The following is a 19,832-nucleotide window of genomic DNA, read 5'->3' on the forward strand; positions in this document are numbered from 1 at the left end:
GAGGTGTTCCATGCACGCTGCTCCCTCCTTCATCCACCTCTTCCCTGGGGACGCCGTTAACATCGTTAACACTGTTTTTCTTTTAAGTACACCCTGCTACAAAGGTCCTTGCTGCGTATTGCAGCAAATACTTTCGTAGGGTGAGTTCCCAGAAGCTGAACTGTGTATGTTCAGAGTTTTGGTAAGACACACTTTATCCGATTATTCTGTGAGGTGACTTTCCTGCCCTTTTGCCAGGGCTGGTAATTTTCCTTAGTCACGTTAAAGGCACCCATCTACTTTGGAACCTTAACTAGATATTAGACACGTTATAAGGGAAACTCTAAATTTCAAGAACTTCATCTTGAACTACTTCACCTATGAAATACTTTGTTAGCACTTTATTTTATAAAAAGATTTCTTAGTAAGGGTCCTCCTTTCTGTTAAGTTTGAAATAACAAGCATACACAATTAAATCACGTAATGTTTTGGTTGTCTGCTTATTCTTTCTGGAATAGTAGAGTTGAAATGCTGACTTTTTTCCCCACAGAAAAGAGAATTTTCAGAAATCTCATAAGAAAGTATGACGATGTCTATCTTGCGTGATCTCTTTGCTCTGTTAGTTGAAAAAGCTTCACTGGGAAATTAGTTATGTATGGAAGGGTGGGTAGCACGTGATTTGGGGATTGAACAAGCAGTCACAAAGAGATTGGGGCACCCTTTCACGAATGCTGTTCTTTAGTCAGTTTTTGTCATTTTGCCTCTGAGTTGTTTATGAGAAGCACTGTCACCTGGTAACTGGCAAGATCAAGACCTGCCAGATCCTTGAGCCAAGTCAGGGTGTCTGAATGTAGCTGTTTAACCCCAGTTTTCTCTGTGAAAGTGAACCAGTTTGTTTAGAGCGAGAATGTGAAGCCTTGACCTCATTTAGCGCCACACCTCAGAAACCAGTGAACTAGAAAAAACGCAGCGCTGTCACTGTACATCACAATTTTAAAAACAGCTGTTCGTATTTTGGTGGGTGGATGACCGTCTCTTTAGAAAACACTCACACTGCAATGCTGTAAAAGAAAAATGTTCCAGTTATATAAATGTTAAGCATTTTTAGAACTATTAACATTCTGACAGTTTACTTCCCAATTAAATTGTCTCTCTGTAGATTACAGTCCAAGGAAGGGTTAGAGAAGTCACTTCTGATCCTGGTGTTGTTCCACGTGGCTTTCTTAACTAACTGGGAAGTATAGCTGTGGCTGTGTAGTGAACACCTACTGTGTGCAGGGCTTCCTGAGGCCTCCGTAGACAGGAGGCCTGCCATCTCTGGCCCCAGAGGGCTCCCCCAACACCGGCAAGCACTGTGCTGCCTCCCACACGATTGTCCTGAGTGGGTTTAAGATTGAGATGATTTTTTTCCTCATTTCTAAAATGTGAACTTTGTAAAACTTAAACTGTCAAGCAAGTAGAAGAAATAAAAGTTTCCCATAATCCTAGTGATAGAACTGCTTTTAAATTGTTGGCATGTATGTCCTTCCGTTTTTTTCTGATTTCCATTTAAAATCAAAATGCTTAGGTTCTTGTGACTTTGCATGCACTCACCACATGGCTGCAGTCTCTTTGCCCATCTGCACACACGTACAATTGTAAATTTCATCGGGCCTGTCATTGCAGGTGATCGTGATGGCTTTAAAATGAACACTGAGTTCTTTTGTCTAATTTTAAAAGTAATGCACGCAGAATGATAAAAAACAAAGTAAAAAAGGACCAAGAAGAAAATAAATAGCAGCCCCGCGGCCCGTAGAAAGTGAGCGCCGGAACCCAGGTGTGTGCCCCTGTCCCCGCCACGGGCTGTGTCTCCTTTCCCTCATCTGCTCTGCTGCCCTTTGCTTACAGCCTGAGGTGCTTCGCTCTGCCAAGGGCTTGGAGTCTTCTTCCTGTAGTTACAGGAAGCCAGCTGTGTGACCCTGGTCAAGTCGCTTAACCTCTCTGGACTGGATTTCAGCAAGTTAAAAGGATCAGACTAGCGGTTGCCGGAGCCTCCCCGTCCTCCCAGTCCTTTCTTAATTACCAACGTCCAGTGGGAGTAGGTAGGCTTTGATGAAGGTTCTGAGAACCTGTGTTTTTGCACTTGTAGCCACGGATTTTTCCTTTTTTACCTTAATGACAATTCATTCCCACACATTTTATGGAGGTGTTGGAGGTGTGGAGACACAGTGTACTTTGCAGGGCCCTCTGGTAAGCAGGATGCTTCTGGCGTCGTTGGCCCGTGGCTGGTTTCTGTGAGGTAGAGCTTTGGGTGACAACTTAGCTCTGGAAACCAGCTTACTGGTCTCGCCTGGGACCCCTGAAAGGTTCACGTTAGAGTCGCAGGTCTGTTCAGCGTCTTTACATTTTAGAGTTTTGCGACGAATCATCTGGCACATACAGGTGTAAAGGCACCGGGCTTGGGACCATGTGGTGCCGGCCTTGAACTTGGGCCGAGTTGCTCATCCGTGGAGAAGCCCTGAAGACCCCTTGGAAGGTGCTGGTGGGAGGCCTTGATTTCAGCCACACTGGCCGGGGGAACAGCTTTCCCTGTAACTTAGCGTGTTACGTTTGAGACAAGTTTCATGATTAGCACCTCAGAAAATGTAATATTCAGAGAGTGGCTTTGATTTTGGGATGAGGTGGCCGGCTGACAAGACTTCATTTTAAAGTCGGGAAGAAATCATTACTAGCGACTGGACTCCATCGGAAAAGGGTAGCCGGGTAGGGTATTGAGTGAGAAGCCCGCAGTCTTGGTGTTGGGGTCAACTCAGTGGCGCATTAGTGAAAAAATTTATCCGGAATCTCAGTTTTCCTTGAGATTAGGGAGAGATCCTGTTTTCTGCCTGACTGAGAATTTTAAGTTAAATCTGTAAAAAGTAAAATGTGAAGCAGGTTGTGCCATTTCTCATGTCACCTCAAGGTGACACCTCTACACTTAAGGTGTCAGAACTGTTTCCTGTCTTAATATTAAACAGCTCTGTAAAACTTTTTGAATTAAAGTTTTTTTGTCTCTGCCTTTAATTTTCAGTTGTACTGGAGAATCATGTAGTGACAGACGAAGATGAACCAGCTTTGAAACGTCAGCGACTAGAGATCAATTGCCAGGATCCTTCTATAAAGGTAAAAAATTAATGTATGTTTTTGTTTGTATCTTATGTGGGGCTGCCATAACGAATTATCACAATGCGGGGCGGAGCGGGGAGCACTTAAAACAATAGAAATTTACTCTCTCACAGTCCTGGAGGCCAGAAGTTTGAAATCAGTTTGTCACCAGGGCTGAGTTCCCTGCAGAGGCTCTGGGGGAGGGTCCCTCTTGCCTCTTTCAGCTCCTGGGGGCCCCAGGCGTCCCTTGCCTCGTGGCCGCTTCCCTCTAGTATCTGCCTCCGTCTTCACGTGGCCTCTCCTCCCTGTCTGTGTCTCTCCTTTTCTGTCTCTTATAAGGGCAGTCTCTTTGGATTTAGGGCCACCCTAACCTAGGATGACCTCATCTTAATTTGATTACGTTTGGAAAGATACTATTTCCAAGAAAGGCCACATTTGTAGGTTCTGGGGGTGATGATGTAGACGTATCATTTCTGGGAGTCACTGTTCAACCCCCCACGAATGCATAAAGGCATGACGTTTTCCCTTGAAGAATCACATGGTTTAATTGGGATCGCTGCCACATGAGGCCTCTTCCTCTGTAGACCCGTGGACCTAGTGTGCACGGAGGGAAAGTGCACAATTCCTGTGGCGAATATTTTCTACTAGTGATGAAGCACTTTTGTGCTTATCGTTTAAGTCACCTAAATTTTAAAGTTTGCTGGGTGGGGTCTGGGAAACCACAGAGTCAGTCGTGGGTGATGGCTGGTTCTTGGGTTTGCTTGTTTGGTCTGCAGTTTGCAGAGGCACAGAGATAAACACCAGCACCTGTGAGAAGTTAGGACAGCAGTGCAGAGAACCAAAGCGACTTCTCCTATACCCTCTGCTTCTATAGGGCTGTGTTTAGAAACATCTGGCTCATCTTTTTAACGAGGAGAAGCAGCGTGAGCTTAAAGATACGTGGCGTGGTTTAAAGACACATTCAGTTAAATTTCTATTTCCTACTAATGGATAGAGGGCTGCTGCTTCAGTAACCCCACATTATGTCTTAAAATAAAATGCAGTTATAATTTTATCACAAAAGAGGCGTGTGTGGCAAACAGCACAGCAGTCAGATGTGGATAAGGTGCAGTGAAAGCGCCCCCGCCTCAGCCCCGTCCCCTGGTCGGCGAGCAGGGCCTCGGGCCCCGGCTTGAACCCGGCACCCGTGTGCTAGGAAAAGTGTGCTCACCAGATTGCCAGAGCTCTTTATTTTATTTTTTTCACTTTAAATTGGTTAATTTAATTTAATTTTTAAATATATCTTTATTGGAGTATAATTGCTTCACAGTGCTGTGTTAGTTTCTGTTGTACAACAAAGTGAATCAGCTATATGGATACATATATCCCCATATCTCCTCCCTCTTGTGTCTCCCTCCCACCCTCCCTATCCCACCCCTCTAGGTGGTCACAAAGCACTGAACTGATCTCCCTGTGCTATGCAGCTGCTTCCCACTAGATATCCATTTTACATTCGGTGGTGTATATATGTCCATGCCACTCCCGGACTTTGCCCCAGCTTCCCCCTCCCTGTGTCCTCAAGTCCATTCTCTATGTCTGTGTCTTTATTCCTGACCTGCCCCTAGGTTCATCAGAACCTTTTTTTTTTTAGATTCCATATATATGTGTTAGCATACGGTATTTGTTTTTCTCTTTCTGACTGACTTCACTCTGTAGGACAGACTCTAGGTCCATCCACCTCACTACAGATAACTCAATTTCGTTTCTTTTTATGGCTGAGTAATATTCCATTGTATATATGTGCCACATCTTCTTTATCCATTCCTCTGTGGATGGACACTTAGGTTGCTCAGAGCTCTTTAAAAGGAATAGATTTGGATGATTTTTGGTTAATATCCCTTGTATATAGAAGACTTATTTAAAAGTACTATTCTCTGCCTTCCTTTGTTTTAATTAATTTGTGAAGTTGTGTTATTAGTGTATTAACAGTGATGTTTGTCCAAACTCCGGGCAGAATCACTTCTAGTTCAGAATTAAGACGACGAGGTTTCACTGTGTTTAGGGAATTTGGGAGCCGCATGGTTGATGTCTTCAAATTATAAAAAATAGTGGGGTCATCGGTGATTTTATCTCAAGACTTCAGCCAGCGGCTAGTGGTTGTCACGACGTCTTAGGTCAGGGTGGGCCTCGGGCGCTGCCTCGATGTCACTCTCGGGATGGGCCGCCCACGCTGTGTCTCCACATGACCCTGGCATGGTCTGCCGTGCCTCCACGGCCCGTCCTCCTGTGGGGGAGTCAGCGGAGGGTGTGGGATTTAGCCCTCTCCCGTATGTGTTAGCTCTCCCGCGATGGGACTCGTCAGGGGGGTGATTGCTTGAGACACAGCAGGTTGTTGGGACAGTGTGTGGGTTTTATTTACCCCACTGCTGCCCTTGCTGCCGTACAGACCGGGCAGTTAGACAGATGTGTTTAATTTCCTCAGAAGATCAGCTCAGTCTGTTCAAAGCACTGAATAAGAGTATCCATTTTCCTCGCCTCCTGGGCCTTGACTCCAGCCGCACGGTGTGATGGGCCACGTGGCTCAGCTGTGGGGTCACCTCCCATGAGGAAGGGGAGCGGCCGCCGGAGTGGGTCAGCCGCGGCCAGTGGGCAGAGGGGCCGGCCTCCGTGCCGCCGTGCGCTGGGGTCCCGGTCTGCTCCGAATGGCCCCTGTGCCCGTCTGCTCTCCGCAGTCTGTCCCCTTCCTGCTGATGTGACTGGCACTCTGGGCATTTTTCCCTTTGAAGTCAAGGGCAGAAAAGGAGAGAGACAAGGTAAAATACGAACTCTTCACTATTTCAGCTGCTGCCCCCGCTGCCCCCCTCACTGCTGAGCTGGGCGGTTGGATGCTCCAGGGGCTTGCTCTGGGCTGACGCCCGTTTCCCAGTATCAGCTGGTGAGGCCAGCAGGGGCAGCAGCCTGCTTCCCTCTGCGCCCCTGCCGACTCAGGGCAGGAGCAGCCGCCGTGGGAGGGGACGAGCTTCCTGTCCGGTGTTTGTCTGAGCCGTTCCTTGCCTTTGGAGCCACACACGTCCCTGTGTTCGGCGGGACTTGGGTGGCAGCAGTGGAAGGCGAGGCTGCTCTTTCTGTGGCCACTAGGTGGCAGGCGTGCTGCTCCCACGCGCGGGAGAGTCATTGCCACATTTCACCTTGGGGGTGGGGCTCGGGGGAGTGTAACACGAGCAGGCGGGTTTCCGGGCCGTTTTGATGTTGGATGTCATCTGTTTTCATTGTAGAATCTGACCAGTTTTATGTGTAAGTTTACTGATTAATAGAAACTTGCGTTGCAACGTCCACTTACATCTCGTGTTATACGGACTTAAGTGTAACTAAGAATCGCGACTACACAGAGAAGTAAGAGCCCGGTTACGTAGTCACATTGTGAGTGCACAAGGTCGAGCTTGTTTAGTGAAATGCTTCTGGCTTATAACTAAAGAGCTGAAGTGTGGGGATTGTTCTGTGGGAATAGATACAGCTGAGTCTGGGAAATAGCTGTTTCATGTTCCTTGGAATTATCTCCTTGGAGTTCAGGATGCCCTTCCTGAAGCTTTCCTTTTTTTCACTTGCAGTCATTCCTGTATTCCATTAACCAGACAATCTGCTTGCGATTGGATAGCATTGAAGCCAAGCTGCAGGCTCTGGAGGCCACATGTAAATCACTGGAAGAGAAACTGGATCTGGTCACCAACAAGCAGCACAGCCCCATCCAGGTGCCCATGGTGGCGGGCTCTCCTCTCGGCGCCACCCAGACCTGCAACAAAGTGCGATGGTAAGAACCTCCTCCCCGGGCCCATGCCCCTTGGTGCTTTCAGGGTGGGATCCTAGTCAGACTGGAAAGAAACACGGGGCCTCTGCGGGGCGGCTGGGGTCGTCCTCACAGTTTCTTTTTGACATAAGCCAGGCTGGTGCATCTCTCCTTTGGAACTGGCCCACTGGAGCTTTGAAGCTGTACGTTCGTTTCTTCTCTTTTTTTTCTGTTCCATCTGGCTAGTCTTGAGAGAATTTTTTCTTCACAGGTAGCTTGTTTTTTTTGGTTTTTTTTTGTTTTTTTTTTGCGGTACGCCGGCCTCTCACTGTCGTGGCCTCTGCCGTTGCGGAGCACAGGCTCCGGACGCGCAGGCTCAGCGGCCATGGCTCACGGGCCCAGCCGCTCCGCGGCATGTGGGATCTTCCCGGACCGGGGCACGAACCTGTGTCCCCTGCATCGGCAGACGGACTCTCAACCACTGCGCCACAAGGGAAGCCCCATAGGTAGCTTTTTATACATTTCACTTGAGTATATCAAACTTTCCATTCGTGTCTATAGTTTTTATTGTGCCTGTATTTTGTTTTTCTATCTAGAGCCTAACTGTAGTGACATGTAGTAGTTCAGGTGCCGTTTGAATCAGAGCTTCTGGAGAGTGTGGGCCGATGGGGAGGGTGTCTCTGTCTCTGACCTGTTTGCCTGTCCTTGGTCCGGGGCACCGTCAGGGGCTCTGCTGAGATGAGCGGAAGCTCAGGTCGTGGGCGGCTCCTTCCATCAGTTCCACTGGTGTTTTTTTTTTTTTTTTTGCGGTACGCGGGCCTCTCACTGTCGTGGCCTCTCCCGTTGTGGAGCACGGGCTCCGGACGCGCAGGCTCAGCGGCCGTGGCTCACGGGCCCAGCCGCTCCGCGGCATGTGGGATCTTCGCGGACCGGGGCACAAACCCGTGTCCCCTGCATCGGCAGGCAGACTCTCAACCACTGCGCCACCAGGGAAGCCCTCCACTGGTGTTTTTTATCCTTGCCCACGGCGGGCTACAAGGAAGTCTCACTGTGACGATGGCAACACCTGTTTTTGCGCTTGGCGAGAGCTCGGGGCTTTTACCGAGGGTCTTGTCGTGGCTCTCTGGGCCAACTGCTGCCTCTCTCCCGTGTGTCTGCGGAGGAGGGCGGTGGGGCTCAGAGGAGGGGGAGCCACGGCCAGGCTGCTGCCGCGTCTGCAGGTCCGCCCGCGTGTGCCCTGGGGCACGTGGGATTGAGGAGGGTGCTCAAGTATGTGCCTCGTGTCAAGGTGGCTGCCTGTCCTGGTCTGCCTGGGACAGCCGTGGATGACGCCTGCAGTGTGGGCCTCCTTTAACTCTCAGAAGTGTCCTGGGGTGTTGGAGACCCTGCGTGGCCCCGAAAGCTGCTCTCCAGCTGGGGTGGGGGACCCCAGGGGTCTCTGTCCCCAAAGGGAAGGCCTGTTGGTCCGTGGTGATTCACCCTGTGTTTATACCTTGTCCTGATGGGTCAGCCGTATCTTTTCTCCCAGTGAACATTTGTGGAGCGTGTCTTCTCTGCAGGCAGTGAGGCTCAGACCTACCAGGACCAGTACCCTTTTTTTTAAAGAAGCTGGTTGTCCATTTACTTATTTATTTATTTGGTTGTGCTGGATCTTAGTTGCAGCAGGCGGGCTCCTTAGTTGTGGCATGCAAACTCTTAGTTGTGGCATGCATGTGGGATCTAGTTCCCTGACCAGGGATCGAACCCGGGCCCCCTGCGTTGGGAGCGCAGAGTATTAACCACTGCACCACCAGGGAAGTCCCAGCCAGTGCCTTTTATAAAGAATAATTTTTATGTAATGACCTCATATCCTAAAATGCAATGTTTAGAAAATATAATTTAAAAACTAATGTAATGTCTTAATTGTAATGTAAGGAGAACTAAAAGGATGGTCACGTATAATAAAATAGCATGTATTTTGATATGGAAAAGGCTGGGGGAACTACATAAGGAGTTAGTGAATAGGACCAAACCTCCCATGCCAGAGCTGGCAGCCGGGAGGGCTGTCACTCTGGGACTCAGATACCATTGGTGGTGGAATATTTCCAAATGAGCAGTTCTTGATGAAGTTTCACGTAAAGCAAAGTGTAGTTTTTTCTAGACTCAAACAATAGTGAAATTCCGGGAAAAGTCACCTTACGTTGAAACGATCCAAAAATACTTTGTGTATGAGTGTAGAATGGAGTAAGATTCTGGGCTCAGAGTTAGAAGCATGTTGTTCACGCCCATGAATGGGACCTGTGGGATCTGTGTGGGAAAGGTTTCTGTCGGGGAGGCTGTCTCATGCCCTGAAGGCTGGCAGCCTCCTTGGCTCTGCCCGCCAAACCCGTGGGGTCTCAGGTGTAACCAAGTGCGCCCCCGGGCCCCACCCTCGAGGACTGTTGCTCTGAGAGATGAGGCGAGAGTGAGACAGGCTTCCTTCCCTGAGTAAGGATGGCTCTCCTGGTGGCGTGTCCCTTTGTCACCTGTGTCAGGAAGAGGTCGTCTTCAGGACCCAGGGATGTGCCGCTCATACTGCACCGTCGGTGGTTTGTGGCCGTTCCATGAGGTCGGGCGGACGAGGACGAGTCCTCGGGGCTGCAGGTGGCGCTGCAGCTGTGCTTGGACCCCGAGGCCGCTCGTTTGGGGCTTCCCTGGGTGTCAGGTCCAGGGGGGAGGACGGGCCTCGGCGGGCAGGTTGTCCTCGTTTGACACCATGGGGTGACCGGGCTGAGTCACAGAGTTGTGCTGTTTCCAGTCTGCCCGTCTTCAGAAGGAGGATGGGGGAGAAGGGCAGGTCTGCAGGGACCACCAGCCCTGTCCTCTCCTGCAGGCCAGTGATGGACCCGCCATGGCCATGCCCGGCCTGCTGCTGAGCGCGGCCTGACTCGTGGGCCACGTCCCGTCTGAGGATGGCGCTGATGGCTGCTTGGGGGAAGGCACTTCCAGACTGCAGGGAGGCCCCTTCTCTCTCCAGCATGCCGGTGACGGCGGGGCTCGTGGGGCGTGTTAGCGACTCTCCCGTTCAGGAACCCCGGGGCGCTTCCCTCCGCTGGGGAGAAGCTGTCATCGTGGAGAGACCTCCGTGTGCATTGACAAGCGGTGAAATCAGAGTAAAGTTTTCTAATACAGACTCAGGTGTATAATCTAGTTAATCCAACTCAGTTAGCTTTTCTGGTTTTAAAGGATCGTATTGTGACATAAAATCAACCCATTATAGAATACACTTATTGTATGTTGGCAGCAGATTTATTACTATCGTTAATAAAACCATTACTTATACAAGTTAATGTTAGATTAATAGAAGGAAAGGTCACTCCTTTGTTTTCTTAGATATAGTTTAGAGTAGGTTGTTTATGAATGATTTTCAAAGAAGATACTAAGTCTGGCATTTCCCTCCATGAATGTTCTAAAAATGAGAAATAAAAATTGCCAGTCATTGAAAGCTGTTAACAAGAAAATTTGGGGAGAAGTAAAGCTCAAGAATTCAACCCTAGTATATCAATGAAAAAAGTGTACATTTAAGTTAGAAAATGACTAATTTATAAGCACATAAGTAAATGAGAAATGTGTATCTTAAGTGTGGGTAGTAGAACACAGAAAAGGAAGTCTCCAGAAAACAATGAGAAATTGGTTAACATTCCGAGTAATAAAGTACTTCTACAAGTACTTTGTACCTCAGATACTTAAAATAACAGAAGCATATAAATCCCAGATTATTTTATATCTGGATCATGTGCTTTAAAAAATAACTTAAGATTCCTTAGGCCACTTGGCACTGGCTGTGAGTGTTGTTGGGAAGTCTGTCATCTCCCAGGACAAACGAGGATGACCCTGAGGGGCTTGTCGGCTGTGACGAGGCCTCTGGATGGTGGGTGAGGAGTTGTCCACTGCAGCGTCACTGGCCTCTCCACTCGGAGAGGCCGCACCTGGCCCAGAGCAGCCCAGCAGCTGTGGGACACACCGAAATCCACTTGCCTGTGGGTTATTTCTAATTAAAGCTGGCCTGGACTAGACTTTGCTCTCAGCTCTGAGAATTATTTATTTATTCTCTTGAATTCCCAGAGCACAGAAGGCAGTGGACTGCTGCCAACCCTATTTGGCATTTTGGATCCAGATTTTTCAGATTCTACGCCTGAATGAGATCCTTTAAATAAATTCAGGAAAAAGGAAGAGAAAGAAAGAGAGAAAACCTTTTTCTTTGATGCCAAAGCTTAATCATTGTAATAAACATGTTTGTAAGTTTACTTGGATGGGGTTTCATTCAGCAATGGTGTTCTACTTGGGAAAAAGAAAAATGGACTTGACTTCTTTTAGGTGACTGCTTTTTTTTCCTCCTTGCAAGTGTGCCATAAATTGGGATTTTGCCTCATTGTGATCCTAGGTGTAGCCATGTGAGGTTTCAACCCTAAAGCTGTGTCGCACTGGCATTGGAAGGGGCGGGCGCCGAAGCTTTCTGTGACGAGCTGCACAACTCAGTACGTGGCAGCTCACCCTTTACGTGCCCCTGTGAGCATTTCAGGAGCGGCCTCCATTGAATTGTGTGGTGTGATGGGATCAAGTGTGTGGATGGGGACGTTTATATGGATTAATGTAAAACCCCATTTTCTGAGCTTTGAGGCCAGGCACAGCCACTTGAAGGACGGGCAGTAGGTAGGACCGAGCTGAGCCTGGGGTGCAGGCCCACCTGGGTTGCTGTCCTGGTAGATGTCCTCTGGGAGGCCAGTGCGAGTGCCCATGTGCAGTGTGGGGACCCAGGGACCTGTCCCTGCTGCCCAGCGGGGTCCTGTGGAGCCAGACTTACTGAGAGTGTCTCCAAGCCAGCTGGTTCAGGTTTGTTTGTTTTCATGAACTGAACATACTGATTAGCTGGAGAAATGCTTGTGTTTCTTTTAAAACAATTGATTTTTATTCTTTTTTTTGTTTTATATATACATATATATATATGTATATATAAATATTTATTTTTCTGGTCTTAGTTGTGGCGTGCGGGCTCTTCATTGTGGCCTGCGGGCGTCTCTCTAGTTTTGGCACATGGGCTCCAGAGCGCGTGGGCTCAGTAGTTGTGGTGCATGGGCTCTCTAGTTGTGGCACATGGGCTCCAGAGCATGCCGGCTCAGTAGTTGCCCTGCAGCATGTGGGATCTTAGTTCCCCAACCAGGGATCAAACTCACGTCCCCTACATTGGAAGGCAGATTCTTAACCACTGCACCACCAGGGAAGTCCCTCTTTTCTTTATTTTTTAATGTACAAATGGTTTATTTATTGAGATATTATTGACATATAACAAATTTTTAGCTTTAAAAGTTTAAACATTTCTTTTAAAGCTTTAGTGTGTTCCTATAATTTTAAAACAATTGTAATGAATCAGAGGCTTCTTTCCCCCCCTAATATTTATTTATTTATTTCAGCTGTGCCGGGTCTTAGTTGCAGCACATGGGTCTTCGTTGAGGCATGTGGGATCTTTTAGTTGCGGCACGAGGGCTCTTAGTTGCAGCCTGTGGGCTTCTTAGTTGTGGCATGCGGGCTTCTTCGTTGCGGCATGTGGATTCTTAGTTGCGGCATGTGGACTCTTAGTTGTGGCATGCATGTGGGATCTAGTTCCCTGACCAGGCATCGAACCCGGGCCCCCTGCATTGGGAGCGCGGGGTCTTACCCACTGGACCACCAGGGAAGTCTCGAGAGTCTTCTTTTAATACTCAAAACTGAAAAAAAAAAAAAAAAAAAGTGATTTCTTTTAAAGTTTTTCTTTCAGAGAGATGTGTCATGTAAGATGAAAGTTTACGTGTAAAGGGAAAGTTTTCTTCTTTCTTTTCCTCTAAGCTGGTTATTCACCCACAGAGAATTGAACTATTTGATCAAAAAGTTATTTAAATTATTAAATTATTTAAATTCCCTCTAATACGCTGATTGCTGATTCTTTGTTTTATTTCCCAGAGGGTCTTTTTAAAAAAATAAAAACGTTGATGGATGTTTATGGAAAGGCCGTTCTGGTTTTTTGAGCCTTCATGGCTCCTGGGTAGAGAGGGGCCTCCTCCTGGGCGTCTCGGTTCTGGCAGTGCAGCCCCAGCGTCTCTGGGTGGTCATATCGTTCAGAGTTTAAGGTCGAAAGAAAGTACAACATTTCATAGGCTTTGGACTGTGACAAGATAGGGTTGTTTGAATTGTGAAGAAATAGTTTGGTTTTAGCCGTGAGGGATTTGTTTCATCCTTTCCTTATCGAATTTTGCATTTTGCGATTTCCATTTAATTTTGTGTACATATGACTTCTTTTCCTGACTGGTGTGGGTTACCTTTCACAGCTGCACACTTCTGGTGGCCTAATCCTGATACCCTGTACATGTCAGGGCTACCGATCAAAGAAAACATACAGTTACATACATACAATATAGGGGATTGTTAACCTCATGACTACAGATTAGAGATACAGTCTAATAACCAAAGCAGATATAGTCAAAAGTTTTAATAGATCATGCACATTCTCATAGTTTGGAGTACTTCTCTAGTTTTAGGATAACTCATGCCTCATGATTGGGGTTGTGTTGAATCTGAAGACAATTTGGAGAGAACTGCCATCTTAACACCATTGAGTCTTCTGATCCACGCACAAGGTACACCTCTCCATATTCGCAGATCTTTAAGCCCTCTCAGCAGTGTCGTATAGTTTTCATTGTAAAGCTCTTACATGCATTTGTTAAATTTATCTCTAAGTACTTCATACGTTTAGATGCTCTAATACATGGTATTGTGTTTTAAATTTTAACTTCTGCGTGTTCATTGGCAGTATATAGAAATACAGTAGACTTTTCTCTGCTGACCTTTATCCAGAATTATTTCGAAATTCACTTGTTTCAGTAGCTTTTCAGTAGGGTTTTAAAAAAGTTTTACTTCCTATCAAAGTTCTGTACCTTTTCTTACTTTGCTGCACTGGCTAGGATCTCCATTTCAGTGTATACTTTTTAAAAATATTTTTACCTTATTTCTGGTCTTGGAGTGAAAGCATCCAGCCTTTCACCATTAAGTGTGATGTTAGCTGCACATTTTTCATAGCTGCTCTTTATCCGGCTGAAGAATTTCCCTTAGATTCCTTATTTTGTGAGAGTTTTTGTCCTGAGCAGGCGTTGAATGTTTACATGCTTTTTATGTACCTACTTGAGATGACATTTGGTTTTCCTCCTTGATTCTGTTGCTACGGTGAATTATACTGATTGATTTTGGATACTAAAGCAGCCTTGCATTTCTGTCGTAATAAGCCTGACTTGATCATAGGGTAGTACCCTTTTTATGTGTTTGGAGTGATGGCTAATATCTGGTTATGGATTTTTGCATCTCTGTTCGTGGATTGTATTAGTCTGTAGTTTTCTTTCTTGACGTGTCTTTATCTGTTTTGTTATCAGGATAATGCTCGCCTCAGAAGGTGAACTCATTGTCCGTTTTTTTAAAAGAAGTAATTAATTTTTGGTTGCATTGGGTCTTTGTTGCTGTGCGTGGGCTTTCTCTAGTTGCGGCGAGCGGGGGCTCCTCTTCATTGTGGTGCACGGGCTTCTCATTGCGGTGGCTTCTCTTGTTGTGGAGCACGGGCTTCTCATTGCGGTGGCTTCTCTTGTTGCGGAGCACGGGCTCTAGGCGCGCGGGCTTCAGTAGTTGTGGTACGTGGGCTCAGTAGTTGTGGCTCACAGGCTCTAGAGCGCAGGCTCAGTAGTTGTGGCACACAGGCTTAGTTGCTCTGAGGCATGTGGGATCTTCCAGGACCAGGGCTCGAACCTGTGTCCCCTGCATTGGAGGCGGATTCTTAACCACTGTGCCATCAGGGAAGCCCCATCGTCTGTTTTCTGAAAGTGTTTCTATAGGATTAGTTTCATTTCTTCCTTAACTATCTGGTAGAGTTTACCAGTGAAGACATCTGGCCTAGGTTTTAATTATGAATTCAATCTCCTTAATAAATGCAGAACTTTAATAAACGTGGAACTTCTTGAGGCGGTGTTGTTTGATTTGTGTCCCTCAGGAGGTTTCTTGTTTGTTGAAACTCTGGAGTTTATTTGTATAATATTCTCTCTTCACTGTAGGTCCACGTGACATTCAGTTGCTGAGTCTCCTCGGGCTCCTGGCCTGTGGCACTTACTCAGCCCCTTGTCTGTATGGCTTTTGGGGGTGCTGGTCAGGTGTCTCGTGGGGTGCCCCTGGTGGCTTGGGGAGGACGGTCGCAGAGGTGAAGGCCTCCCACCGCCTTTGCTGGGGTGCAGCACGGCGTGGCCTGTCTGTGTGGCGTGGAGGCGGGTCACGGGGCTGAGCGGCGGCAGGCCTGGCCTCTGCGCAGGCGCTGTCCTCCCCGGCCCCTGCGCCAGCCCCGCTCAGGGAGCAGAAGTCCCGTGCTACATCCCAGGGAGCGTCTGCCCCTTTAGGCACTGGCCTCACACTGTCCCAGCTTTGGCCGTCGGGAGTGCTCGTAGGTGGCTCTGGTGACCTTTGACGCCCACCTCCCCCTTGTGGGTCTTTTGTTTGGTTTGACCGCTTCCTTCTGGGCTGTGCAAGACGTCCCTTGCCTAGTCCTAGAGGCGTTCTCTCTCCTTTCGTTGGGGACGGAGCTGTGGGTGCCAGGGTCTGGCTGCCCGGGGTGTCCCCCACTCGCAGGCCTGCCTTTCTGTGAGCAGGCGTCTCTGCAGCTCCTTGGGAAGAAGAAGGGACGCACAGCTCTTCTGCTGCCTCGGGGCTGTGACTTTGCATTTGCAGCGTCCTGTCCTGGGCGCTGTGGCTTCTGTGGGGTGGGGGCGGGGTGGATCCCACACCTTCTGGGTCCTGTTGGCTCCAGGCAGCTGGGGGTTGACGTCCGTGGCAGCAGGTTACCCCATTTCTCTGGTGCAGTTGGTTATTTGGGGGGAGTTGGTTTTACACTGTATTTTGCTCATCCCCTTTGATATTGGAAACAAAGTTTCAGTGCTAATTTATTCTTATCCCTAAGAGTATTTTTGTGGATCCTGGTTTTTATGACCTTTTCATCTTTAACCTGCAAGCTAGAGAAATAAACCCTTTAAGACACATGTTAGCGACTGTTTAGATGCTTGGCTGTTGGCTGGTTTACGTGAACTGCCACAGCCCAGGAACCCTGAGACTTGTGCCTTCTGCTTATGTTCTTGGTGCCAAGTGGCATGTCTGGTCCCCCCACTGCTCTCCCCGCAGGGACCTGAGACCCCATGCCCTCCATCCTACTCCCTAAGGCCTCTGGGATGCGTGAGCACTTGTCCCAGGGCTACCTTTGCGTGGAAGGCACCTGGAAATGGAGTCTGGCTGTGCGGCATCTCCCAGAACAGGTGCAGGGGGGTCATGGTGGACCCCAGCCTATCTGCCTCTCAGGTGTGAGGACCTTGGGGCATCTGGTTTTATTGTTTAACTGAGGAGTGTCCCCCCGACCCCTCTTATTTTGCTCTTACTGAAACTCTAGGACCCTGGTAAAAAAAGTAAACAGTTTTCTTTTTGTAAGTACAATACGTGGGACACAATTTCGTATTTTATTAGGACCCCGGTTCTTGTATGTGAGGCAGAACTATAATTGGAAAGCCAAGGATATGTGCTTTACCCTCCTGTTGGCATATTCTGATAAGCAGAAAAGAGGATTACTCGAGATTCTTGTGAGCTCGCTTCTGTCAGTAGAGGGTTACACAAAACTCAGAAAATTAATATTATACACATTTCCCAAACTGAGCTGGATGAGTGACAATTTTGAATTGCAGAAGGATCAGTGTCAGCAGATATACTGTAGTGAGGCTCAATGGTAGGAGAGAGGGAGGCAAATACTTTTTCACACTTTTTATTCTTATTTTTGTATTAATTTATTGTTTAAGATTTATTTTATTTATTTATTTTCGGCTGCGTCATGTTTTCATTGCTGCACATGGACTTTCTCTAGTTGTGGCGAGCGGGGTCTCCTCTTGATTGCGGTGTGCAGGCTTCTCATTGCGGTGGCTTCTCTCATTGCGGAACACGGGCTCTAGGTGTGCGGGCTTCAGTAGTTGTGGCACGTGGGCTCAGTAGGTGTGGCTCACAGACTCAGTAGTTCGGGTGCGTGGGCTCTGTAGTAGTGGCGTGCAGGCTTCAGTAGTTGTGGCACATGGGCTTAGTTGCTCCGCGGCATGTGGGATCTTCCCGGACCAGGGCTCGAACCCATGTCCCCTGCATTGGCAGGCGGATTCTTAACCACTGCACCACCAGGGAAGCCCCACACACTTTTTAATATTCGGCTGGAACTCCTCCCCAACCACAGAAAACAAAATTGGGCATCATTGTGTGAGCAGAAATAATGCCCAACTTGACTGCCTCACTCACGTGTTGACGAAAATAATCAATAAACAATCTATAATATGAACAGAGAAAAGTTTTATGTGAGTGAAACTAAAGACTATAGCACAGAAGACTGCTCCAGGAAGCAGGGTTTTCAGCACAGTTTTGTATCTCGTCAGAACAGGGAACATCAGACAGGTCAGGGACACACACACTCCTTCAGGGTTCCCACGGGACAGACAAGCATGTGCACAGAGTCGGCGTGGCCTTGGCACCGGGGAAGGGAGGCTTATCGTGGAAGGAGGAGCAGCCCTGGCCTCCCGGGGAGGGAGGCGTTTCATGTTATTGTCGCGTGGACTCTGCTTCCGATCACTGTGGCCTTTTCTTCAGCGGTTAAAGCGGATGTACAGCAAGTGTCCGCTAGGCCGCAGTCAAGCTGACTCAGGTGTGAGCCAGGGTGGCGCCCACACCTCAGTGCGCGAACGTCCCTTTCACCACGGGCTGCAGGCAGCAGCTCTGTGTGAACCGCGCTGCTGTGCGCCCTTGCGGTCGCAGGTCACGCTGGAGGCTGGCTTTGCCGGCTGGGAGTTGGTGCAGGCACCGTGGCCCGGCCCCCCTGCCGCGCAGCCTCGCCTTTGGGCATTTTAAGTCGCCTAGGCTTGTCTTGGGAAGGTTAGAAGTTTCTCCTAAGACGGCAGTGCCCCCAACCTGTGTGGACGCCCACTTGTGGACGCTCGGGACGCGCCATCCCGGCCCCAGCCCTAGAGCGTCTGGTGTCCACGGCGCGTTGCTGCGGGTGGCGGCTGGTCTCTTCTCCCGGATGAGCTTTTGCTCAGAGAACTCACAGTCAGAGCTTGTGGACGTTCTCTTTGCTCTTTGGAAACTGGAAATAAGGGGTGACTGTGCTGCTTGGACAGACCTGATTTTTCCCGAGGGACCCCGTTCCTCCAGGGAGCCTAAGGAGTGCTGGTGGGGTTTAACCCCATGCCCAACCTGCCCCCGCCTGCCCTGAGCCACGTCCGTGGCCGCTTGTTCACTGATGGCAGCCTCGGTGTCCATTCAAACCATGGTCACATGGTGGGACTGATGAGCAAGGGGCAGAGGAGTCGGTGCTTTGGGACAGCGGCACAGGGCGTTCTGACCTGCTCACCAAGCAGTTTTCTGAAACTCAGGGGAGGCTGAAGGCCGCTTTGTAAGAGAACTTGGAAATGTTTCGCAGGACAGCTCTGAAAGCTGAAGATATTTGGTTTTAAATCCATCAAAATAAAACCATTAAAATCCCCAACACTGGAAGGGTAAGTGGGAGCAGTAGCTGCAATAGGATTATTCCTGTTGTTCAGCGACAAGTGGCAAAGGGCGTGAGAGATTCTTGGCTTTGAGTCCAGGCTCCGTCACCTGAACGTGATGAGACCTTGGCAGATTCTACCCTTTCTAAGCATCAGTTTCTTCATCAGTGAAAGGAGAGTGAGAACCGCGAGCGAGGGTCGCCGCGAGGGGATGACGCGTGTGAGTGCTCAGTGCTCCGTGATCCCCGGGAGGCTGAGAAATCACTAGCACTCGTCATTCACCGAGTGTCCGGCGACGTCAGCCAGCCTCGTGCCTGCTGGGCGCACCCAGTCAGCCCTCAGGACGCAGGTTGCCCTGAGTGTCGACGGCATCCTGGGCTGTGCTCTGGGCCTCGCGTCTATGGACGCCTGCTCTGTTCTTTTTTTTCACAGTGCGGACCAGCCGAGTGAGCCCGAGGTTGCCCCTCAGATCTGAGGCTGCTCCTTGAACACACAGGCTTGCCGGTGTCCTGGGCGTTCATCTAGGCAGCCGGGAGGCATCACTGAACAAACCAGACGGAAGGTCACATGCACAGTGGGCTGGACCGGGCGGGCTCTGGGGGAAGCTGGTGCTACTGGGAGCAGTGGGCAGGGATTTTGTGCTTGGTGTTGTTTTAAACCAGGGGCACCCATCAGGATCACCTGGCAGAATTGTTAAAAAAAGAGAAGTGCAGGCTCTCCAGGGCGGGCCCTCGCTTCCCCAGGAGATTCTGATGCCCAGGGAGTCGTGGGGTGCAGGTCCGGCTTCAGTGACTTTGGTAAAGGACGTTGGCTCTGCCGCTTGAGGACTTTGGGCTCAAACCTGCCATTGCCACTGAGTAGCTGTGTGATCTTGGACGGGCTGTTGGCTATCTGTGCGGGGAAGGTACCGCAGTGCCCGCTCCGGGTTTGAGGCTTTGTTTCACGCGGGGCCCTGGGGCAGTCCCGCCTGAGGGGGGCGGCCCCCGCGTGACTGCCCCGCGGAGGTGGTGGGGGCCCTGCGCTCACAGTCACTGTCCGCCAGGGCGGGCAGCCCTCGGCACGTGGTCACAGGTCACAAGCTGTAGGGCGCGCTTTACTTCTGAATGATAATGTCCTTAGGCCAGAGTATTCAGCTTGTGTGTAACTAGCATAATCTTAGAATTAGGCAAGAATGTTCAGCTTGCACGTTAGCCTCATCTTAGAATTAAAACAATCAGGATGGTCTGTGGGTCTAGGCATTTCCCTTTTCCCTTTTGGTTAAGTTTTTATTTAACAGGAACTTTGAAAACTGACATACAGTTCTAAGTAAGGGTATAGATAATGGTTTAAGACTGTGAAAGAATGAACTGAGCACATGAAGTTTTAAAAACCAGAATGACCGAGGAATA

At 49.0% G+C, this 19,832-nt stretch overlaps 1 protein-coding gene across 6 annotated transcripts in view; it reads left to right on the top strand.

The window, feature by feature from the left end:
* Nucleotides 1-19,832, top strand: part of BANP (BTG3 associated nuclear protein) — a 109,630-nt gene that overhangs the window by 26,396 nt on the left and 63,402 nt on the right. For all 6 annotated transcript variants that reach the window (XM_089903397.1, XM_089903396.1, XM_089903395.1 and 3 more), the window contains exons 3-4: nucleotides 3,029-3,120; nucleotides 6,690-6,889. In XM_089903397.1, the coding sequence (XP_089759523.1) occupies nucleotides 3,029-3,120; nucleotides 6,690-6,889 (292 nt within the window). The remainder of the gene's footprint in view (nucleotides 1-3,028; nucleotides 3,121-6,689; nucleotides 6,890-19,832) is intronic.

This window comes from Delphinapterus leucas, chromosome 20 (genome assembly GCF_059928025.1).
Source record: "Delphinapterus leucas isolate spDelLeu-1000000601 "Yukka" chromosome 20, BTC_Dleu_Yukka2, whole genome shotgun sequence".
Lineage (NCBI taxonomy): Eukaryota > Metazoa > Chordata > Mammalia > Artiodactyla > Monodontidae > Delphinapterus > Delphinapterus leucas.